This window comes from Juglans microcarpa x Juglans regia, chromosome 3D (assembly GCF_004785595.1).
Source record: "Juglans microcarpa x Juglans regia isolate MS1-56 chromosome 3D, Jm3101_v1.0, whole genome shotgun sequence".
NCBI classification, from domain to species: Eukaryota; Viridiplantae; Streptophyta; class Magnoliopsida; order Fagales; family Juglandaceae; genus Juglans; species Juglans microcarpa x Juglans regia.
Window position 1 is genome coordinate 39,152,675 of NC_054598.1, and position 16,853 is coordinate 39,169,527.

The 16,853-nt window shown below is 38.2% G+C and overlaps 3 protein-coding genes across 4 annotated transcripts; 2 read left to right on the top strand and 1 right to left on the bottom strand.

The window, feature by feature from the left end:
• The first annotated feature begins 754 nt into the window (after positions 1-754).
• LOC121255600 (putative pentatricopeptide repeat-containing protein At3g49142) lies at positions 755-6,409 on the top strand. Of its 2 annotated transcripts, XM_041155995.1 has the most exons (6): positions 755-3,475; positions 3,648-3,719; positions 3,834-3,906; positions 3,996-4,113; positions 5,332-5,523; positions 5,979-6,409. In XM_041155995.1, exon 1 carries the CDS (start codon positions 1,221-1,223, stop codon positions 3,339-3,341), a length of 2,121 nt encoding a protein of 706 aa, XP_041011929.1. In that variant the 5' UTR covers positions 755-1,220; the 3' UTR covers positions 3,342-3,475; positions 3,648-3,719; positions 3,834-3,906; positions 3,996-4,113; positions 5,332-5,523; positions 5,979-6,409. The 2 variants fall into 2 exon arrangements, with proteins under 2 accessions (XP_041011929.1, XP_041011928.1); XM_041155994.1 differs by lacking the exon at positions 5,332-5,523.
• Positions 6,410-7,768: 1,359 nt separating this feature from the next.
• Positions 7,769-9,459, top strand: LOC121255604 (hevamine-A-like). Its single transcript, XM_041155999.1, has one exon. The coding sequence runs from the start codon at positions 8,337-8,339 to the stop codon at positions 9,231-9,233; it is 897 nt and encodes a 298-aa protein (XP_041011933.1). The 5' UTR covers positions 7,769-8,336; the 3' UTR covers positions 9,234-9,459.
• Positions 9,460-9,862: 403 nt separating this feature from the next.
• On the bottom strand, positions 9,863-16,805 carry LOC121255603 (plastidial pyruvate kinase 2). The gene is made up of 12 exons (XM_041155998.1): positions 16,385-16,805; positions 15,640-15,921; positions 14,681-14,846; positions 13,636-13,770; positions 13,375-13,485; positions 13,176-13,264; positions 12,768-12,830; positions 12,435-12,610; positions 11,922-12,024; positions 11,684-11,832; positions 10,983-11,091; positions 9,863-10,368 (listed from the first exon to the last, which is right to left on the bottom strand). The coding sequence occupies exons 1-12, from the start codon at positions 16,622-16,624 to the stop codon at positions 10,261-10,263; spliced, it is 1,731 nt and encodes a 576-aa protein (XP_041011932.1). The 5' UTR covers positions 16,625-16,805; the 3' UTR covers positions 9,863-10,260.
• Positions 16,806-16,853: the final 48 nt, after the last annotated feature.

Below are 16,853 nucleotides of genomic sequence, written 5' to 3' on the forward strand. Positions count from 1 at the left end.
CTCTCCCTCCCTCCCTCCATCACTTCGTTTTGTCCCTTTCTCTTTCTAACCCTCTGTTTTATCTCTTTGTCACTAACTCTATACCGATCATGACACAAAACCGCGTCGCCACACGCCCTCTGTTAGAGCCTCTGTGAGCCAACAGGCTTCACCACACTAAGCCCTCACCACTCACTACTACACTTGTGTCCTGCTGTAGTACCAGCAATTTTTGTACATTGCTTCTCTACTGAATAAAATGTGAACATGAATTCTAAAATATTTTATCTGATCATATGATATTATCTGATTAGTATACTATTTATGTTATTGCATTGTATCTGAAAATCCTGAGGCATAAGATTATATTTTGCTTTGATTCCCGGCCTTGCCAAGGGATACAATAGTGGCCTCCAACCCTGTCACAGGATACAATAGTGGCCTCCGGCCCTGCCACGGAATATAATAGTGGTTTCCGACCTTGCCATGAGATACAATAGTGGCATTTGGCCTTGCCATGGGATATGATAGTAGCCTTTGGCCCTGCCACTTGATATAATAGTGTCTATATTGTTATTGTAATGAAATGCTTCTAAAAATACCATTGCCTGTTTTTGAGAACTGCCTGTTTGTGCATTATGTAACTGACTCATGTTTACACACTAGTATATGTTAGCTGCTTATTGAGTCGGTGGACTTACTCTTTTCTCTCAACCATTTTTTTCAGATGACTTTGATGGTTGTGACAACTGGAAACGATGGCACATCAGGAATATTTTTGAGGTATTTGATTTTGAATGATTATTGTATCTAAGTTTTATATTTTGTGGATTTCAAGTTAAAAGGGTTCACCCCCGAGTATAGGGAGTGACACACTCTCTCTCAAGTCTGCTTACTCTCCCATCTTTTACTCGGTCACCATTTCTCACGCCACACGTTAGTGTCGTGGTCTCCCTTCCCAGCTGTCTCGTCTCTCGGTGCATGTCAGCACTCTTTTTCCCGCCTGCTTACCTCAACCATAAGAGCCCCTGGAAAATCACAAGACTTCAAGATTTTTGAGGACTGAACTCCTACCATTCCTTATGCGGTAAAGATAAATAGCTCAATACTGCAAGATATGCGACTCCATAAAATATTCTTGTACATGAGAAAAGTGGCCCATTTAAGTATGCTTAGTAGGACGGTTCAAGGGGATAACATCCATTGATGATGATGGACCTTGGGTACACCAAATATCAAACATGTTATCTGAATCTCAAAAGGTCGACTTCTCTCCCCCTAAACCTCATTTTCTAAGCCTCATTTTCAAGACATCCCACCCATTCATGAAACCAATCACTTATCTTTCCCGCTTTTTTTCAATTGCTAGACAACCGCAAAGCCAAGTCTTCCTAACCCAAAAACCCCAATTCACCCAGAAAAGGGTAGTTCTCACTGAAGAGTTGTGTGTTAAAGTATTGGACCAATACCCAGATATTCAAACCTTGAAGAAAATCCATTCCAAGATCATTGTTGATCAACATTTTAACTCAAACCCTTCCCTTGGCATCAAACTCATGAGGGGTTATGCAGCTCATGGGGAACCCGGTGTCACACGCCACATATTTGATGACATTCCTGAGAAGAATGTTGTTTTCTTTAATGTCATGATAAGAAGCTACGTAAATAACCATTTATACCGTGAAGCTCTTCTTGTTTACAAAGCCATGGCTAGCCATGGATTTGAGCCTGATAATTATACATACCCTTGTGTGTTGAAAGCATGTTCTGGGTTGGAGGATTTGAGGGTTGGGTCGCAAATTCATGGTGCTGTTATAAAAGTCTGGCTTGATTCGCACTTGTATATCGGGAATGGTTTAGTTGCAATGTATGGGAAATGTGGTTGTTTAATGGAGGCTCGACAAGTTCTTGATGAGATGCCCAATAGAGATTTGGTTTCCTGGAATTCGATGGTTGCTGGTTATGCACAAAATGTACGGTTTGAAGATGCATTAGAGGTTTGTAAAGAAATGGAGGTGTTAAAACTTAAACCAGATGCTGGAACAATGGCTAGTCTGTTGCCAGCTGTAACTAACACAACCTCTAACAATGTTACATACGTTAAGGAGATGTTCATGAAGTTGACAAAAAAGACTCTGGTTTCATGGAATGTGATGATAGGAGTGTATGTTAATAATTCAATGCCTGAGAAAGCAGTTAATTTATATTTACAGATGGTAGCATATGGGATAGAACCAGATGCAGTCACTATTGCTAGTGTTCTTCCTGCTTGTGGGGATCTTTCAGCTCTATCTCTAGGGAGGCGGATGCATGACTATGTTGAGAGGAAGAAACTTCGACCAAATTTACTGTTGGAGAATGCATTGGTTGACATGTACGCTAAGTGTGGAAGTTTAAGAGATGCAAGGGAAGTATTTGACAGAATGAAGTTCCGGGATGTTGTATCATGGACCTCAATGATCTCTGCTTATGGTCTTAATGGGCAAGGTCGTGATGCTGTGGCACTTTTTGCCAAAATGCGGGACTTGGGTCTTAGTCCAGATTCTATTGCCTTTGTTTCAGTTATCTCGGCTTGCAGCCATGCGGGACTATTGGACGAGGGTCAATATTATTTTAAATTGATGGCTGAGGAGTATAGGATAATTCCAAGGATTGAACACTTTGCTTGCATGGTAGATCTGTTAGGACGTTCTGGACAAGTAGATGAGGCCTATAGTTTCATCAAGCAGATGCCAGTGGAGCCTAATGAGAGAGTTTGGGGGTCTCTGCTGAGTGCCTGTCGGGTGCACTCGAATATGAATATTGGGCTTCTAGCTGCTGATCAACTTTTCCAATTGGCTCCTGAGCAGTCAAGTTATTATGTCTTGTTATCCAACATCTATGCAAAGGCTGGCAGATGGCAAGATGCAACAACTATCCGAACAATTATGAAGAGTAGAGGAATTAAGAAAGTGCCTGGCAACAGCAATATTGAGCTCAATGATAGGATTCACACCTTTCTTGCTGGCGACCAATCACATCCACAATCTAAGGAAATATATGAAGAGTTAGACGTGCTAGTGGGAAAGATGAAAGAATTAGGTTATGTTCCTGAGACTTATTCTGCCCTACATGATGTTGAGGAGGAGGATAAGGAATGTCATCTGGCCGTTCATAGTGAGAAGTTGGCTATTGTCTTTGCCATTCTGAACACTGAGCCAGGGATGCAAATTAGAATTACCAAGAATCTCCGTGTTTGTGGGGATTGCCATATTGCAGCCAAGCTCATCTCCAAGATAGTTGAACGTGAAATAATTATCAGGGATAATAATCGATTCCACCATTTCAAGACTGGTATTTGCTCCTGTGGTGATTATTGGTGAACCTTCTTGGAGTACTTATCACTTAAATGTTGCTTTAGGCTTTCCTTGGACATTCTTTTCATACTTTTTCAGATATCATCCAGCTTCATCTTCAATGTGATGAGGACCAAGCGTTAAATTTTGTTGATAGAGTTGTAAGTGGCTCTCATTCTAACTGTTCTTACTTGATTTTATGACTTCTAGCTAACTTGATTTGTTTCGGAGTCTTTTATCTGTTTTGAACACAATATTTACGAAACACATCACTGTTTGAGTTTGCGTGGTGGGAAATTGCTAGCAAACGAAATGAAATTTTTTTTGAATCAGGAATCTTGAAGCAAATCAATTTTCTGGAACAGTCCCCTCAGAAATGGGGAAACTAGTTAATTTGGAAACTTTGTGAGTCCTTGTTATCATTTTATTATTATTTTTATGTATTACTTAGTTGAATATACTGGTTGTTTTATTCTGAATGTTGATTTGTCAATCTGTCTTGAATACTTGTCCTTGCAGGATGTTATCCTGAAATAATTCGACTGGAAATTTACCCAAGGAACTTTGGCAGGCTGAAAAACTTGACAGATTTGTAAGTTTTTCTATAGTATATACTTCGTCAAGTATATGAACTCTTGTTAATATATTGTAGGATCAGTGACGTTTTAATGCTCATTGCAGCCGCGTAAACGGTAACAACTTAAATGGAACAATACCGGATTTTATTCATAACTGGAGAAATCTTGAGAGCACTAGTGAGAACTTAAGATCAATTGCTTTACGCCCTCTCCCTTCCTTGGTGAGTCTCTCCCTCTATCTTCATATTAGCATCTGATATGTTTATATGTTAACTTTACATAAAGTTGGTGAGAACTAGTGAGTCCCTCCCTCTATCTTGATGTCAGCTGAATTCCTCAAAATTCTCATGTCCCATGTTTGTTTGGTAATAAATAACCATTTTCTCTTCTTTGTTATCTGGTTGCTTTTGGTTGGAGGAACTGAGCGCATCAGTTAAAGAACTGAGCGCTTACAATATTAGATTCGATATTGAATTAAGCTGCTAGGTGATGCTGAAAATGGATGAAGAGAACTATATATATTTATTAATTAAGGGAAGTTGAACCAGATGTTGCAAAAGTTTATCCCACGCAACAAACAAATAATGGGAAATTAACTTCCAAGCCGGAATTCAAACAAATATTCAACAGCTGAAGTATTGGATATATACTCAAATGAATTAAAACTTCAAGTTGATATAATATATGGTACTTCTTGTATCTTTCCATCTCTCCTGAACTAAAAACATGATGGTCTAGCTGTTGACTTTGCATAGAGGATAGAGTTGATCATGAAGGTCTCCGTGAAAGTCGTTTTGTGAATGATTCCCAACAAACAACTAGAAAATTTTCTCCGGCCAGAATGGCCTTAAATTTGAGGAAAATTCTTCTTGCAGTGCTGGGTCGGATGGATGTGGGGTCTTAGTTACGTATTATATATGTGGCTCTTCTTCAACATTAGGGTTGCTCATGTCATGTCGATGATCTGTAACAATGTTTTGAAAAAATGTTTTTTACTGAACACATAGCAGTGTAGGTATAGTACTGTCTTAATTAGTATTATATATAATATATGTATGGTTGTACAAACACGATTATGTAGCTGTATAAAACAGATTATAAGTCTTAAATTAAGGAATTGACTAATCACTAGAAATTGACTTTAATTTACTTGACTTTCCATTTTCATTTTGTCCAACTTTATCTTTAACAATCTGTTAATTTGTTGGATGAGAATATATTAAGTTTTAAAATTTATCTTCGAAATCAAATTATGCCATGAAAGCACTTTACGAAGTAGTGTGCTCTATACACCTGCTTATAAAAAAAAAAAAGTGTGCTCTATACACCGGCTTGAGAATATAACTTTTCATATATAAATTACAAAGCTGGATCTTATATAATTTTCTAGTGATTACTTCTTAAATAATGTATTTGGCTTCTGACCTGGAATTTTCCAGGCATTATCTGTACTACATGAAGCACCTGCATGCAATCTCTGGAAACTTCAAGCCACTGAGGCTTTAAAGCAAAACGTGGGTGGGTGCATTTGACTTTAGATTGCAGATTCCAACAAGTGTTAAATAGTACAGTGCATTATTGGGAAAGTCCCCTAGCTCGTGTATTCTTTCCAGGCTGGATAGATATATATGGTAATTGCATATTAAGTCTCGTTGCATATAATGTATACATAGATTAATTAGACATATAGCTGGTACTTGCCACGCTTTACCCATCCTGCACCACTGCACTGGCCTCACCATTCAGAAAAATATATATATATATATATATATATATATATATATATATATATAACTAATCTGAGCATCAGATTGAGAAGATGATCGATTTTACGAGAGTACTGTCTAAAGTATCTAATTTCAGATTTTGGCTTCAGTTGTTTCATTTACAATCTACATGATATGAAAGAGGCGTACCATGGACATGACGAATTTCTTACCCATACTCGCAAACTGTTGTACATTTTGCCTTTCCAATTTGTGATATTCTTAATGTATTAATTACATGCGTGGTTATTTTCATTTCTTACCATTCCACTTGTTTATAAGTTGCAAATGATGATCATTATGGTTTACAAAAAATGCAGGAGAAAATGACAGCGTAGATCTACATGAAGAGGATTAGGCGGGGAAAACGGTAACAGAACTGTCTGCATAGCTTGCAGTATGACGACCCAAATGTTGTCTGAATTTGATAGCTGGGAGGAGTTGAATGCGCAACGTTTGTACAAGAATTTCGATGTCATTGGGTTGTGAATGTCTAGCTTGGCACTAATTCCCCAAATTGATAAGACTTCATGACAAAGCTTTTATTATGATGTTACGATCAATGGTTCCCAACTTTATGAAAACTCCTTTAGAGCTTAATTCTGGCCATTTATGCTGATTCCTGCAAAATGATTGAAGAGGAGCTTCATCTGTCAGTTCTACACAGCTTTAAAACTAGAAAAACTCTATTTGCAACCGGCTGGATAACTTGCGTAATCGGTGAATACAAAATTTATTTTTTCTACCTTCATTCCTTCTCTCTTTTTATTAACTTTTTCCCCAATTCTGCCACGTACAACCAGCTGTGGGGAATCGCCGGATAATTTGCTCACGTCAGCTGATATATTAAGAAAAAAAAACTAACAGACAAAAAGGGGAAGAAGACGTCTGAGGCTACTCTAAGCCTCCAAGAGAAAGCTCAGGATTAAAGCACAACTTTAACTTACATGGTATAAAGAAAAGGAAGCAACAAGAATTTTCCAACCAGAGATGATAAGGTATACTGGGCGGATCATGATGGGTCAAAACCAACACTGCACAGAAACGTCGGAAAGGCCCCAAAGAGAACAGCCGACTCTTTGTTGATCCAAAATATTAGCTCTCTTTAGATCTTAACACTAATTGCAAAAAAAAAAAGAAGCTTTCTCACATTGGTCAATATTTTTGCTTCCCTTCTATAGCATTCTAACATCTTCTATAAAATTCCCGAGATCGTCATCAATTTTCTTTTTACTATTCAATTTTAGTCCAAGGAAAAGAAAACTAGAGGAGTTTTGAAATTAGCAAAGAAATTATAGTGAAATACTTGGTATTGATTTCACTTTTCAAACACTTACAATTCAACCATTTTGACATGTCTTCAAAGCGAAAATCTTAATCATCTGTGTCTTCAAGATCATTGTTGGATCTCTCATCTTTGTGGTCTTCGGAAGCCTCGAATTTCAGCTTTGCACTAGACCCTCTAGCAGAACTGGGAAAAATGAAATGAAGAAGTGGGAAAAAATTGATAGAGAAAGAGAATGAACGAAATGAAGAGGTAGGAAAAAAGAAAAACTCTATTTGCAACCGGTTAGCTAGGGAACCTCCGCGTAACCGGTGAATAAATTTTTTTATTTTTTTTTACCTTTGTTCCTTCTCTCTCTTTATCAATTTTTTTCCCACGTCTTCATTTCGTTCATTCTCTCTCTTTATCAATTTTTTCCCACTTCTTCATTTCGTGAGGACCATATATATATATATATATATATATATTATATTCTAATTACAAAACTTGAAACTCCTCAAGAACTTGAAGTGTAGACTTGGGGATAGGGCCCCGATTAGCATAATTGGGGCGCTCCCTTAATGTGGCTACGTAGGTGGGCTCGCCTAGTCTCCTTTCATATTTGATTGCATAAGGCATTCATTTGAGTACTTTCTTTGAAAGGAACTGCACATGCATTTTTTAAAGAGTTAGTTGATCTCATTTTCAACTTTTTCTCACTCGTTTTCAAAAACCCAATAAAGCATCTTCACCCAAATAATTTTACTGCTATTGATCACAGAATTTTGAGATACTTTAAGCATCTAAACATGCCCTGATTAAGTCGCTAGCTAACGAACAATACTTATGGATATATAGCTTATACATACATGCATAAGGCGTCCTTTTCTTCTTGTTCCCTTTATTTTTGTTCATGCATGATAAGGACTGTTGAACTACTCGCAATGTCTAATAGAACTGAAACCTAACCTTTCTCATATTCCCAACCAATTCTTTACATATGGAGGTTAGGATTATCATATCTATTATACAATTTTCACAAATATATATGCTTTGGACATATGATAACAACAAATGTGAAGTAAACTATCTATTAATTGTCTTCCATGACAACTTTAGAACATGTCTATGCATGTGCCTTGCTTCACGTCAATAGTACTAGGCCGTTGAGTACTGCACAAAAAATGGAGATTGCAGGCCGTAGGTTTTTTCTAGGTTTATATATATTATACCTCATCATTAACTATATCCGAATTGAATTCGGAACGCGTATTGGTCAGAATTTTAAACTCGCTGGATCTGAACGGTTGAACCCTATAAAAGAAGTCTTCTCTTGACGTTTTGAAAGCTCAAACACACAAGAAAAGAGGGTTCAACAGGATTCAGGTTGAGGCACTAGCTATAGACAGCAAAAATGGCTAGAGATCTTCGACTTACTCCTCTACTCTTTCCCCTCCTAATAATCCTGACCCTTTTCAAAACCTCTCACGCCGGTGGTATCGCCATTTACTGGGGTCAAAACGGCAACGAGGGAACACTATCTGATACCTGCGCTACGGGGAGATATTTATACGTGAACATAGCCTTCCTCAACATATTCGGCAATGGCCAAACCCCAGAAATCAACCTTGCAGGTCACTGCAATCCAGCATCCAATGGTTGCAATATAGTTAGTGATGGCATTAGAAGTTGCCAAAAGCTTGGAATCAAGGTGATGCTTTCCATCGGAGGGGGAGTCGGAAACTATTCTCTCGCTTCTTCCAAGGATGCCAAGAAAGTAGCACGCTTTCTGTGGAAGAACTTCTTGGGTGGTAAATCATCATCACGCCCACTAGGAGATGCTGTATTGGATGGCATAGACTTCGATATAGAGCTTGGCTCTACGCAGTATTGGCAGGACCTTGCACAGTACCTGAAGATACACAGCAAGCGACGAAGAAAGGTGTACTTAACTGCAGCTCCCCAGTGTCCATTTCCCGATAGATTTCTTGGCACTGCCCTTAACACAGGTCTTTATGACTACGTTTGGGTTCAGTTCTATAACAATGCTCCATGCCAATACAGTTCAGGTAACATCACCAACCTTGTGAGTTCATGGAAAAGATGGAATAAAATCAAGGCCGGGAGGATATTTTTGGGTTTGCCGGCGGCTCCACAAGCGGCCGGAAGTGGGTATATTCCACCAGACGTGCTGACCTCTCAGATCCTTCCTGTTATTAGGAAGTCACGGAAGTATGGAGGCGTGATGTTTTGGTCAAAGTATTATGATGATCAGACTGGATATAGTTCCGCTATTTTAAAGAGTGTATGAATTATTAATTCCAGATGTTGGATATATCTGGTCAGGGTCAGTACCCTGCCTCCAAAGAGAAATAAACGATTATGTTGTTTGACTTTTCTTCTTGTTTTGTTATTCTGTCCCAATGCATGCCAACGTGATTTTGTTCTCATTGATGGATAACTGGGAATATGTGTGTGTGCATTGTGCTGGCGGGGTACAAGTTTGCTTTGTTTAATGGCGCTAGTGGGGCTGGAATTAGGATGCCGGCTACTTGTTTTGTTTAAACTACTTCTATTTGTCCACATGTATATATATATATATATATATATATATATATATGTATGTATGTATAGGCCTAGCATTAATTAATGTACTATTTTTAGAGATCATAAGTACCTCCACACACATATTACCATCCTGCTTAATTTCCAAAGTCATTAATTAGCAAAAATAATCATAATAATATATTGAGGATACGGTCATAATTTAGATCAGAGATTATAAGTTTAAAATAATTACATTATCTGATCACAATGTGCAGGTTCATTTAGGTGATATCTATGGCTCATTACAACAGTACTAGTTTCAATGTTTCATGCAAAATTAGAGGGCATTTTTCTGCAGGTTCCATTAGGATAGTCATTGTGGAGACGGAAAGGTTACATAAGCGCAGGTGGTCGTTATATTATTGCATGACTGATCGACATTACAGCCTGTTCAGATCGAAGATTCAATATTTTGGATCATAAATAATAGTGTTATAATCCTCAGACAAACTAGCTTTTAGTGTTAACAACATTCACCAGCAAGCTGATGAAATTTAAACACATACCAAGAAATTGAAATGCACAGAATTCCACGGGAAAAAAAAAAAAAAAAAATAGAACATAAAGAAACAGATGGAACCTCGAAATACACGCAAATAACAAACCAACCAAAAATTACTTCACTAATCGTGGGGAAGCCACAGAATAAATTTGAGCGCCCTGACAATATGGAATACTCAATGCATGGGCAGATAACTAAAATTATGCGGGCCCTTGATCTTACTCTGCATCTACACTTTCCGGACCTGAATGTTATGAGTGGATTGGAATCGCCAGATGGGTTGTCGTCCACTCTGAAGAAGTGCTACCTCTTCTCCTTCCTTAACCATCCCTTGTTTCTGCATGTGAAAACCGATATAGATACATTATAAGCTATGAAGATGGCCAACATAAACAAACACACGTTATCATGAAAAATACCACAATTTCCAATGTAAGGAAATCTACATACGGCAAGAACAATGATTGAATTAACAAAAATATCTATTCATTGTTCTTGGCTAATGCAATTCAATGAACTCTGATTCCCAAGAAAACTCTGAAGTTAGGGCGAGAAGACTTCACTTAGCAGAGCTTTGATTTGCCCAAATCTTAAATTATCTTCCCAAGGGCTATGCCCTTAATTTAAATGGTTGACATAATTCCTTAGCCAAAATGGACAGCATGGTTGTTCAGAAAGCATACCACTGGGAATCAGGAAAAGCTAAAGGACAATTTCCTTGGGACAAAAGCATTGGGCCATTGGCACCCAGCCACATGCATAACAAACCCAAACAATGTACAGAAAATTTCGGGGTTTGAAAAGATAAAAAAAAAAATATTGAAGTGTCAGAACTTATTACATCAACAAACTAATAAATCCTGATTATGGTTTAGCTAAAATTGAGCAGATCTAAATCTTAATTACTTCCCAACAAAGGGTGCAAGTAAATTCTCCTGTGAAAACCTTTACCTGTAGTAAAGCTAAGGCATTCACAAAGGTCTCTTCAGCATCATCAGAGAACTGCATGTATACAGGGCACACTCCTTGATACAAAGCCAACCTCTGCTGTATTCTCTTCCTGCATGGTTATCAAAGTCATGTTGTCAGCTACACTACTCGATTCACAATCATTGGTTTTTTTTTTTTTTTTTTTTTTTTGGGGGGGGGGGGGTGGGAGGTGTGGTGTGGTGGTAATACTTTTTTTTTTATAAGTGGGTGTGGTGGTAATACCCTTGTTCCAATCTCTAGGTTAGCCCACCAAATAGATCATAGACCTCATTGATGAGTTGGCAATCCAGCCAGTAATGAACCTCACTCACTCACTCCACCTCAGAGAAAACTAAGACCTATATTGTACCGGTTTATCCACTCAATAATTATGGGCTCGGAGTGAATAAACAGGAAATTTATGCATACAGAGAAGTCTAAGAGGATATGAAATATGAGTAATGCCAAATACTAGCCCCGGGCATGCAAACCCAAGGCAAGCCTCTCATAGAAAGGGGGTTTTCCTGGTGGGTGCCACCTTGTTTTGAGAGATTTCCCTCAAACTTGTACCATCAGGACATGCACAAATCAATGTGTTCCAATATGCAACAAATCATAACCTAGCATGCAAACAGCATCCTCATTGCATTGTGATATGGGACTCAAGGAAACAAGAAACTCACTCATTTGTAAAGGCAAATATGGTGCCAGAAGGTCGATAGTGACTCAGTAGGATACCCATGAAACCAGTTCTGGTGAAGACAACTATTGAGGTTCCAAGAGTGTTAGACATCGTGGTTGCATGGTATGCAAACATTTCACTCATATGGTTCTACATAGAACAAAAAAACTCCAGTCAGTAATCAGTGTTGACAAAAAAATCGATTCAATGATGAAAAGAGATGAACTCGTGTTAATAACCTTGAAGGCTTGACCCAGGTTAGATGGTGTTTCACCACCTGATATGGTAGCTTCAGTTCGTAATGCAACTGTGTGCATGACTTTCACAGCTTTCAACGGGAACCTGCATGCATAGAACTCAAGTAATTGGAGAGCACTAAGCTGTAAAAGTCTACACATCAATAAACCAAATTATTAAAGCTCATATATGGCTTATAGGCAAAAGATGTTACTTTGAGTGATGCAACTTGGGTAACTCTCTCTGACATACACATTTATGGATATGCAAGGATTCCAAACCATTCAACCATAGTTATTGTTTACATGGACATCAAATCCCTTTATACGCACCAAGGAGTGGTCAGAAGTACATGCAGTCCTCAACTTGCTAAACTTACAGATACAGAAAGTACTAACCCAGAGCTGCCGTATGGTGGGTTCCAACTCCCAAATACTTCTCAATGTTCATGATGCGCATAAATAATTTCCTACAAACACATCCCATGTACGAGAATACATAAAGAAGTAACTTACTTTCCATGAGCAGTTTCACCAGAAAGCATAACTGCGTCAGCACCCTCTCGCACAGCAATTGCAATGTCTGACACCTCTGCTCTGGTTGGTGTTGGGTGTACAATCATGCTTTCCAGCATATTTGTTGCCACAATAACAGCCTTCCCCATGCTACGGCAGATTCGGATTATCTCCTCCTGCATTTTGTATTGACAATGCTCTGTATATCAGAGAATATACTTGAAAAAAAAAAACTGAGAAAATAACTCAACTTGATATCTTAAAAACCCTGTGAAATAGCAGGGCCAGACGATAATCTCTCTTTCTATTGCTGTTCTAGTAAAGGTAATATACCTGGAGAAGTGGAACCTCCTCAATTGGGAGCTCAGCACCAAGGTCTCCTCTTGCAACCATTGCCTGAAATAGGAAGGGCATGTGTTACTTTCAACAATTAATATACTAGTAAGCCAAGAAGCCAAACTTAGACTAGGTTAGGTTTGCATAGTGAGTTGAGATGAAAGTTTTAAGCTGAATAAAATATTGTTATAATATTATTGTTTAATATTATTATTATTTTAGGATTTGAAAATGTTGAATTGTTTATTGTATTTTGTGTGGGAATTTGTGAAAGTTGTAATAATGAGATGAGATGGGTTGAGAGCCCCTCTCAATCCAAACCGAGATTAATACTTAAGATACTGATATTCACAAGTAATCAGACAGATGGAATTTGAGATACAATGAAATGATTAAGGAGATCACCCCGTCAGATGCGGTGATAATGGAGTGCAAATTTGGGATAGAATCTGCACTTTCAATTTTAACAATGACGTGTATATCTGCACCACAGCCTGCCACATCAAATGGAAAAACTAAATTATAATGGTTATTCTGGAGCAGAGTAACAAGTATGTTGCTCAGTTTCTTTTCTAAACTTAGGATATGGTGTCCGGATGTTTACTTTGCAGATAATTCTTCAATTCATGAACTACTTCTGCATCTTTGACAAAGGAAACAGCATAGAAGTCAACTTTGTTGTCCACTCCAAATTTTATATCATCCCAATCCTTCTCTGCAAAAAACCAACATAGAAATTTGTGTCCATTTGCAATAAGAAGGAACTTCAATACCTCCTAATCTTTGAGTGAGAGAGAGAGAGAGAGAAAAAAAAAATGGAAAATCAGTAGGATATTATAGACTACAAAATGGTTTCAGGTCTAACCAGTGATAGAAGGCAGCGTTGCACTTTTTCCTCGAACATTTAAGTGGCGCCTAGACTTTAGCTCTCCTCCATCAACAACTTCACATTTCACTGAATCTTCAGTCTTGGACTTCACCGTCAATGACATCATACCACCTATAGCATAGATCAAGAGCCAATAATTCATATGTCATAACAATGATATGTTATGTTTTTCCAAATTCTTGTCTAACACCGGAAGACAGAGGGCTGGCTTCTTCAATTAACCTTGCAGTTCAAATGTACCCCATCTCCCAAAGGAGTCTATGGTTAGCGTACAGTAACTCTCTTAATGGCCTTACAGGTTCTGAAATCCAAATCAAGGGAAGTGTAGAATCTGGGCGTATGGCATCAGCATCTTTTTACCCTATCTAAAAGTTTTCACTCACAAATTCATAATAATTTTTTACCAGCAGAACCTACTGAATTATAATATCAGCATACGAGTTTTTTTCTTTTTTTATAAGTCAATATCAGCATACAAGTTATGAATAATATGAGAGACACGGTACACATTGTCTTGAAAAGTAGTACAATCTGGAGTTGATTAGATTATTTCTTCCATAAAATTATGAAATAAAGATTTTTAACTCATGTTGATATCATCTTAGGACATGTGGGAATATCATATGATTTCACAGTGACACTAACAGACACAATACGTGCACTAGGTTGATCTCAAAACTGAGAATATTTAATTAGTGACAGGACGCAAACTCCCACATAAATATGGAAGTGTTCATGTGTGTACATGTGTGCAACATAGTTTACTCTGCAGTTGATATAAGCATATGTTACAGGTCATCGTGACAACTAAACGGGTCATGAATCCCTCCAGAGATACGGAAAGGGATTTTGTACTGTCAATACCAACAACCTTTACTAAAATATATGATGTCCAAAATTAAGTTGAAAAGATGAAGCATATATAATAAAGTATTATATCTCCCAAGTGATACTAGTCTATCTATAAGCATAGTAAAGGTGATAAAAGCTAGCTTAACATAATCAATAAGATATAGCATACCATCAACAAGTAGCATGTCACCCACTTCGACATCATTAACAAAATCATCATAGTTCACACTAACACACTCTGCCGAGCCAACCCCTCTTCGAATTGTAAAAGTGAATTCTTGCCCAGTTGATAATGTGATTGGTTGTGGCAGGTCCCCACTCCTAACTTCAGGACCCTGACAAAAACCAAAAACAGGAAAATCAATTCTGAAGAAAATATATATACAAAGATGTTGACCAATCAAATAACAATAATAGTCAAGATATACTTGACTGGAACACGCAATGATTATATTAGACAGCAGGTTACAATTTTGCTCTTTATAAAGCTTAATGTAGAAAAATTAGTTCCAAGTTGACATCTCCACTGTATAGAAAATACATATTCCCACGTAAAAATCTATCAAGTTCCGAAGTCACCGTATAATTGGAACAAGATATATGCCCTTCATGTTTCCTGAACACAAAGTGCCATGACTTCTTTTTTTATCGGTACGAAGTGCCATGACGTTAAGTACTAAAAAGAATGCCATGGCGTAATCATGGATGGCCCTCTTGAAATAATCAAGCCAAAGACCAGATAAATATTGGTTCAAAATTTCTTATGTTACAGATGAATATAAATTTACTGTATATGCTTAATCGGATGACAGTATTCAACTGAAGTAAATGCTTCTTTTTTATCGGTTCATCTGAAGTAAATGCTACCGACACAAATACGCCAATATTGCCAATATTGTTGCGGAGATATATATACACCGAGCGGCAAGGACATTAGATCAACCCAAAAGCAATTGGTTTGGATCCAGATATACTATATCAAGCTACTCCACTAATCGAGATGGGAAATATGGAATTTAGCCGCTCAGGCTCATGCGTCTTGAAGTTTTTACCGCTAAATGTGCTTCACGATACGGTGCACTAACTTAATGAAAAAGGAGACGAGTAAAATGGGAAGCAAGAACTTGCCTTGGTGTCGAGCATGATTGCAATCACATTGTCTTTGGATTGTTCGTTATATTCCTTGACTAAATCTATAACTTTCTGATGTGAGGAGTGGTCTCCATGAGACATATTCATTCGAGCAACATTCATTCCCGCCTCAGCCAGCTTCCATATCATCTCCCGCGTGTTGGTAGAAGGACCGATCGTGCATACGATCTTTGTCTTGCGCCTAACGATCGGCTTGGACCACACGCCCACCGGTGTGGCATCAAGAAGCTGTTGAGCTTGTAAATGCTGGAACTTCTCCTGATCAACAGTATTCAAGAGTCGTAAGTAAGATTACGCAAGAAATGTATTTTCTTGGCTTTTCAAAATCATTTTCCTCAGCTAACATACAAATTTTTTTCGTAGAAACGCAGAAAATTTTTGAATTGTTTCTATCTTCAACATTTTCTCTTACTAACTTATTTATCAAAAAACAATTTTCTCTAACTAAACTTCTTAAAACCTATGAAAATCCCGGCAGTGAAATTTATGATTTCCGTCGTTCTCAACACATAACTCAGCAGCCAAACGTAGCCCCCATAAATATTAAGCATACTTATCGCCTCCTTAGCAAATAAACAAGTTGCGTTTTTCACATGCCTGCAAGGCTGCCTTTATAAAAAGAAAAATATTTAGAAGATGCTTTCACAAATACCAAGCGCTTCAAAACGCTTTCAATTTGAACAAAGAAATAAGAAAAATCAGAAGTGTAAACAGGACGAACATTGGGTTCATCCTCGGGCGAGACCGGGATGACTTGGGGCTCAGCACGTGTGGATCTCCTGGCGACAATGCGCATAGGCCTCGAGTAAACGATTCGGGAGCTGTTCTTCTCCTGGCCTACCAGAAGTTTGGAAGCAAAAGTTGAAGGCTTTAAAAGCTTTTCGACTCTGTCATGAATGGATCCAGTGCTGGGGCACATCAAAGAGCTCTGAATCGATCGAATGGCCACCACTTGAGCCATTGTACAGAGATAGGAAGAGAGAGAGAGAGAGAGAGAGAGAGAGAGAGAGTGGGGGGGGGGGGGGGTGTAAAAAGAGAGACTAAGGAGGGGGAGAGAAACCAGCGAGCTTCAAGGGATTTAACAAAGAGCTTTGGCGGAGATATTGAGGGGAGAGATAAGAGAGAACTTCGGTTATATCGAAGAAGAAACGAAAAGCCGAAGCAGGCGCCGTTGAGGTTTAGGCAGCGAC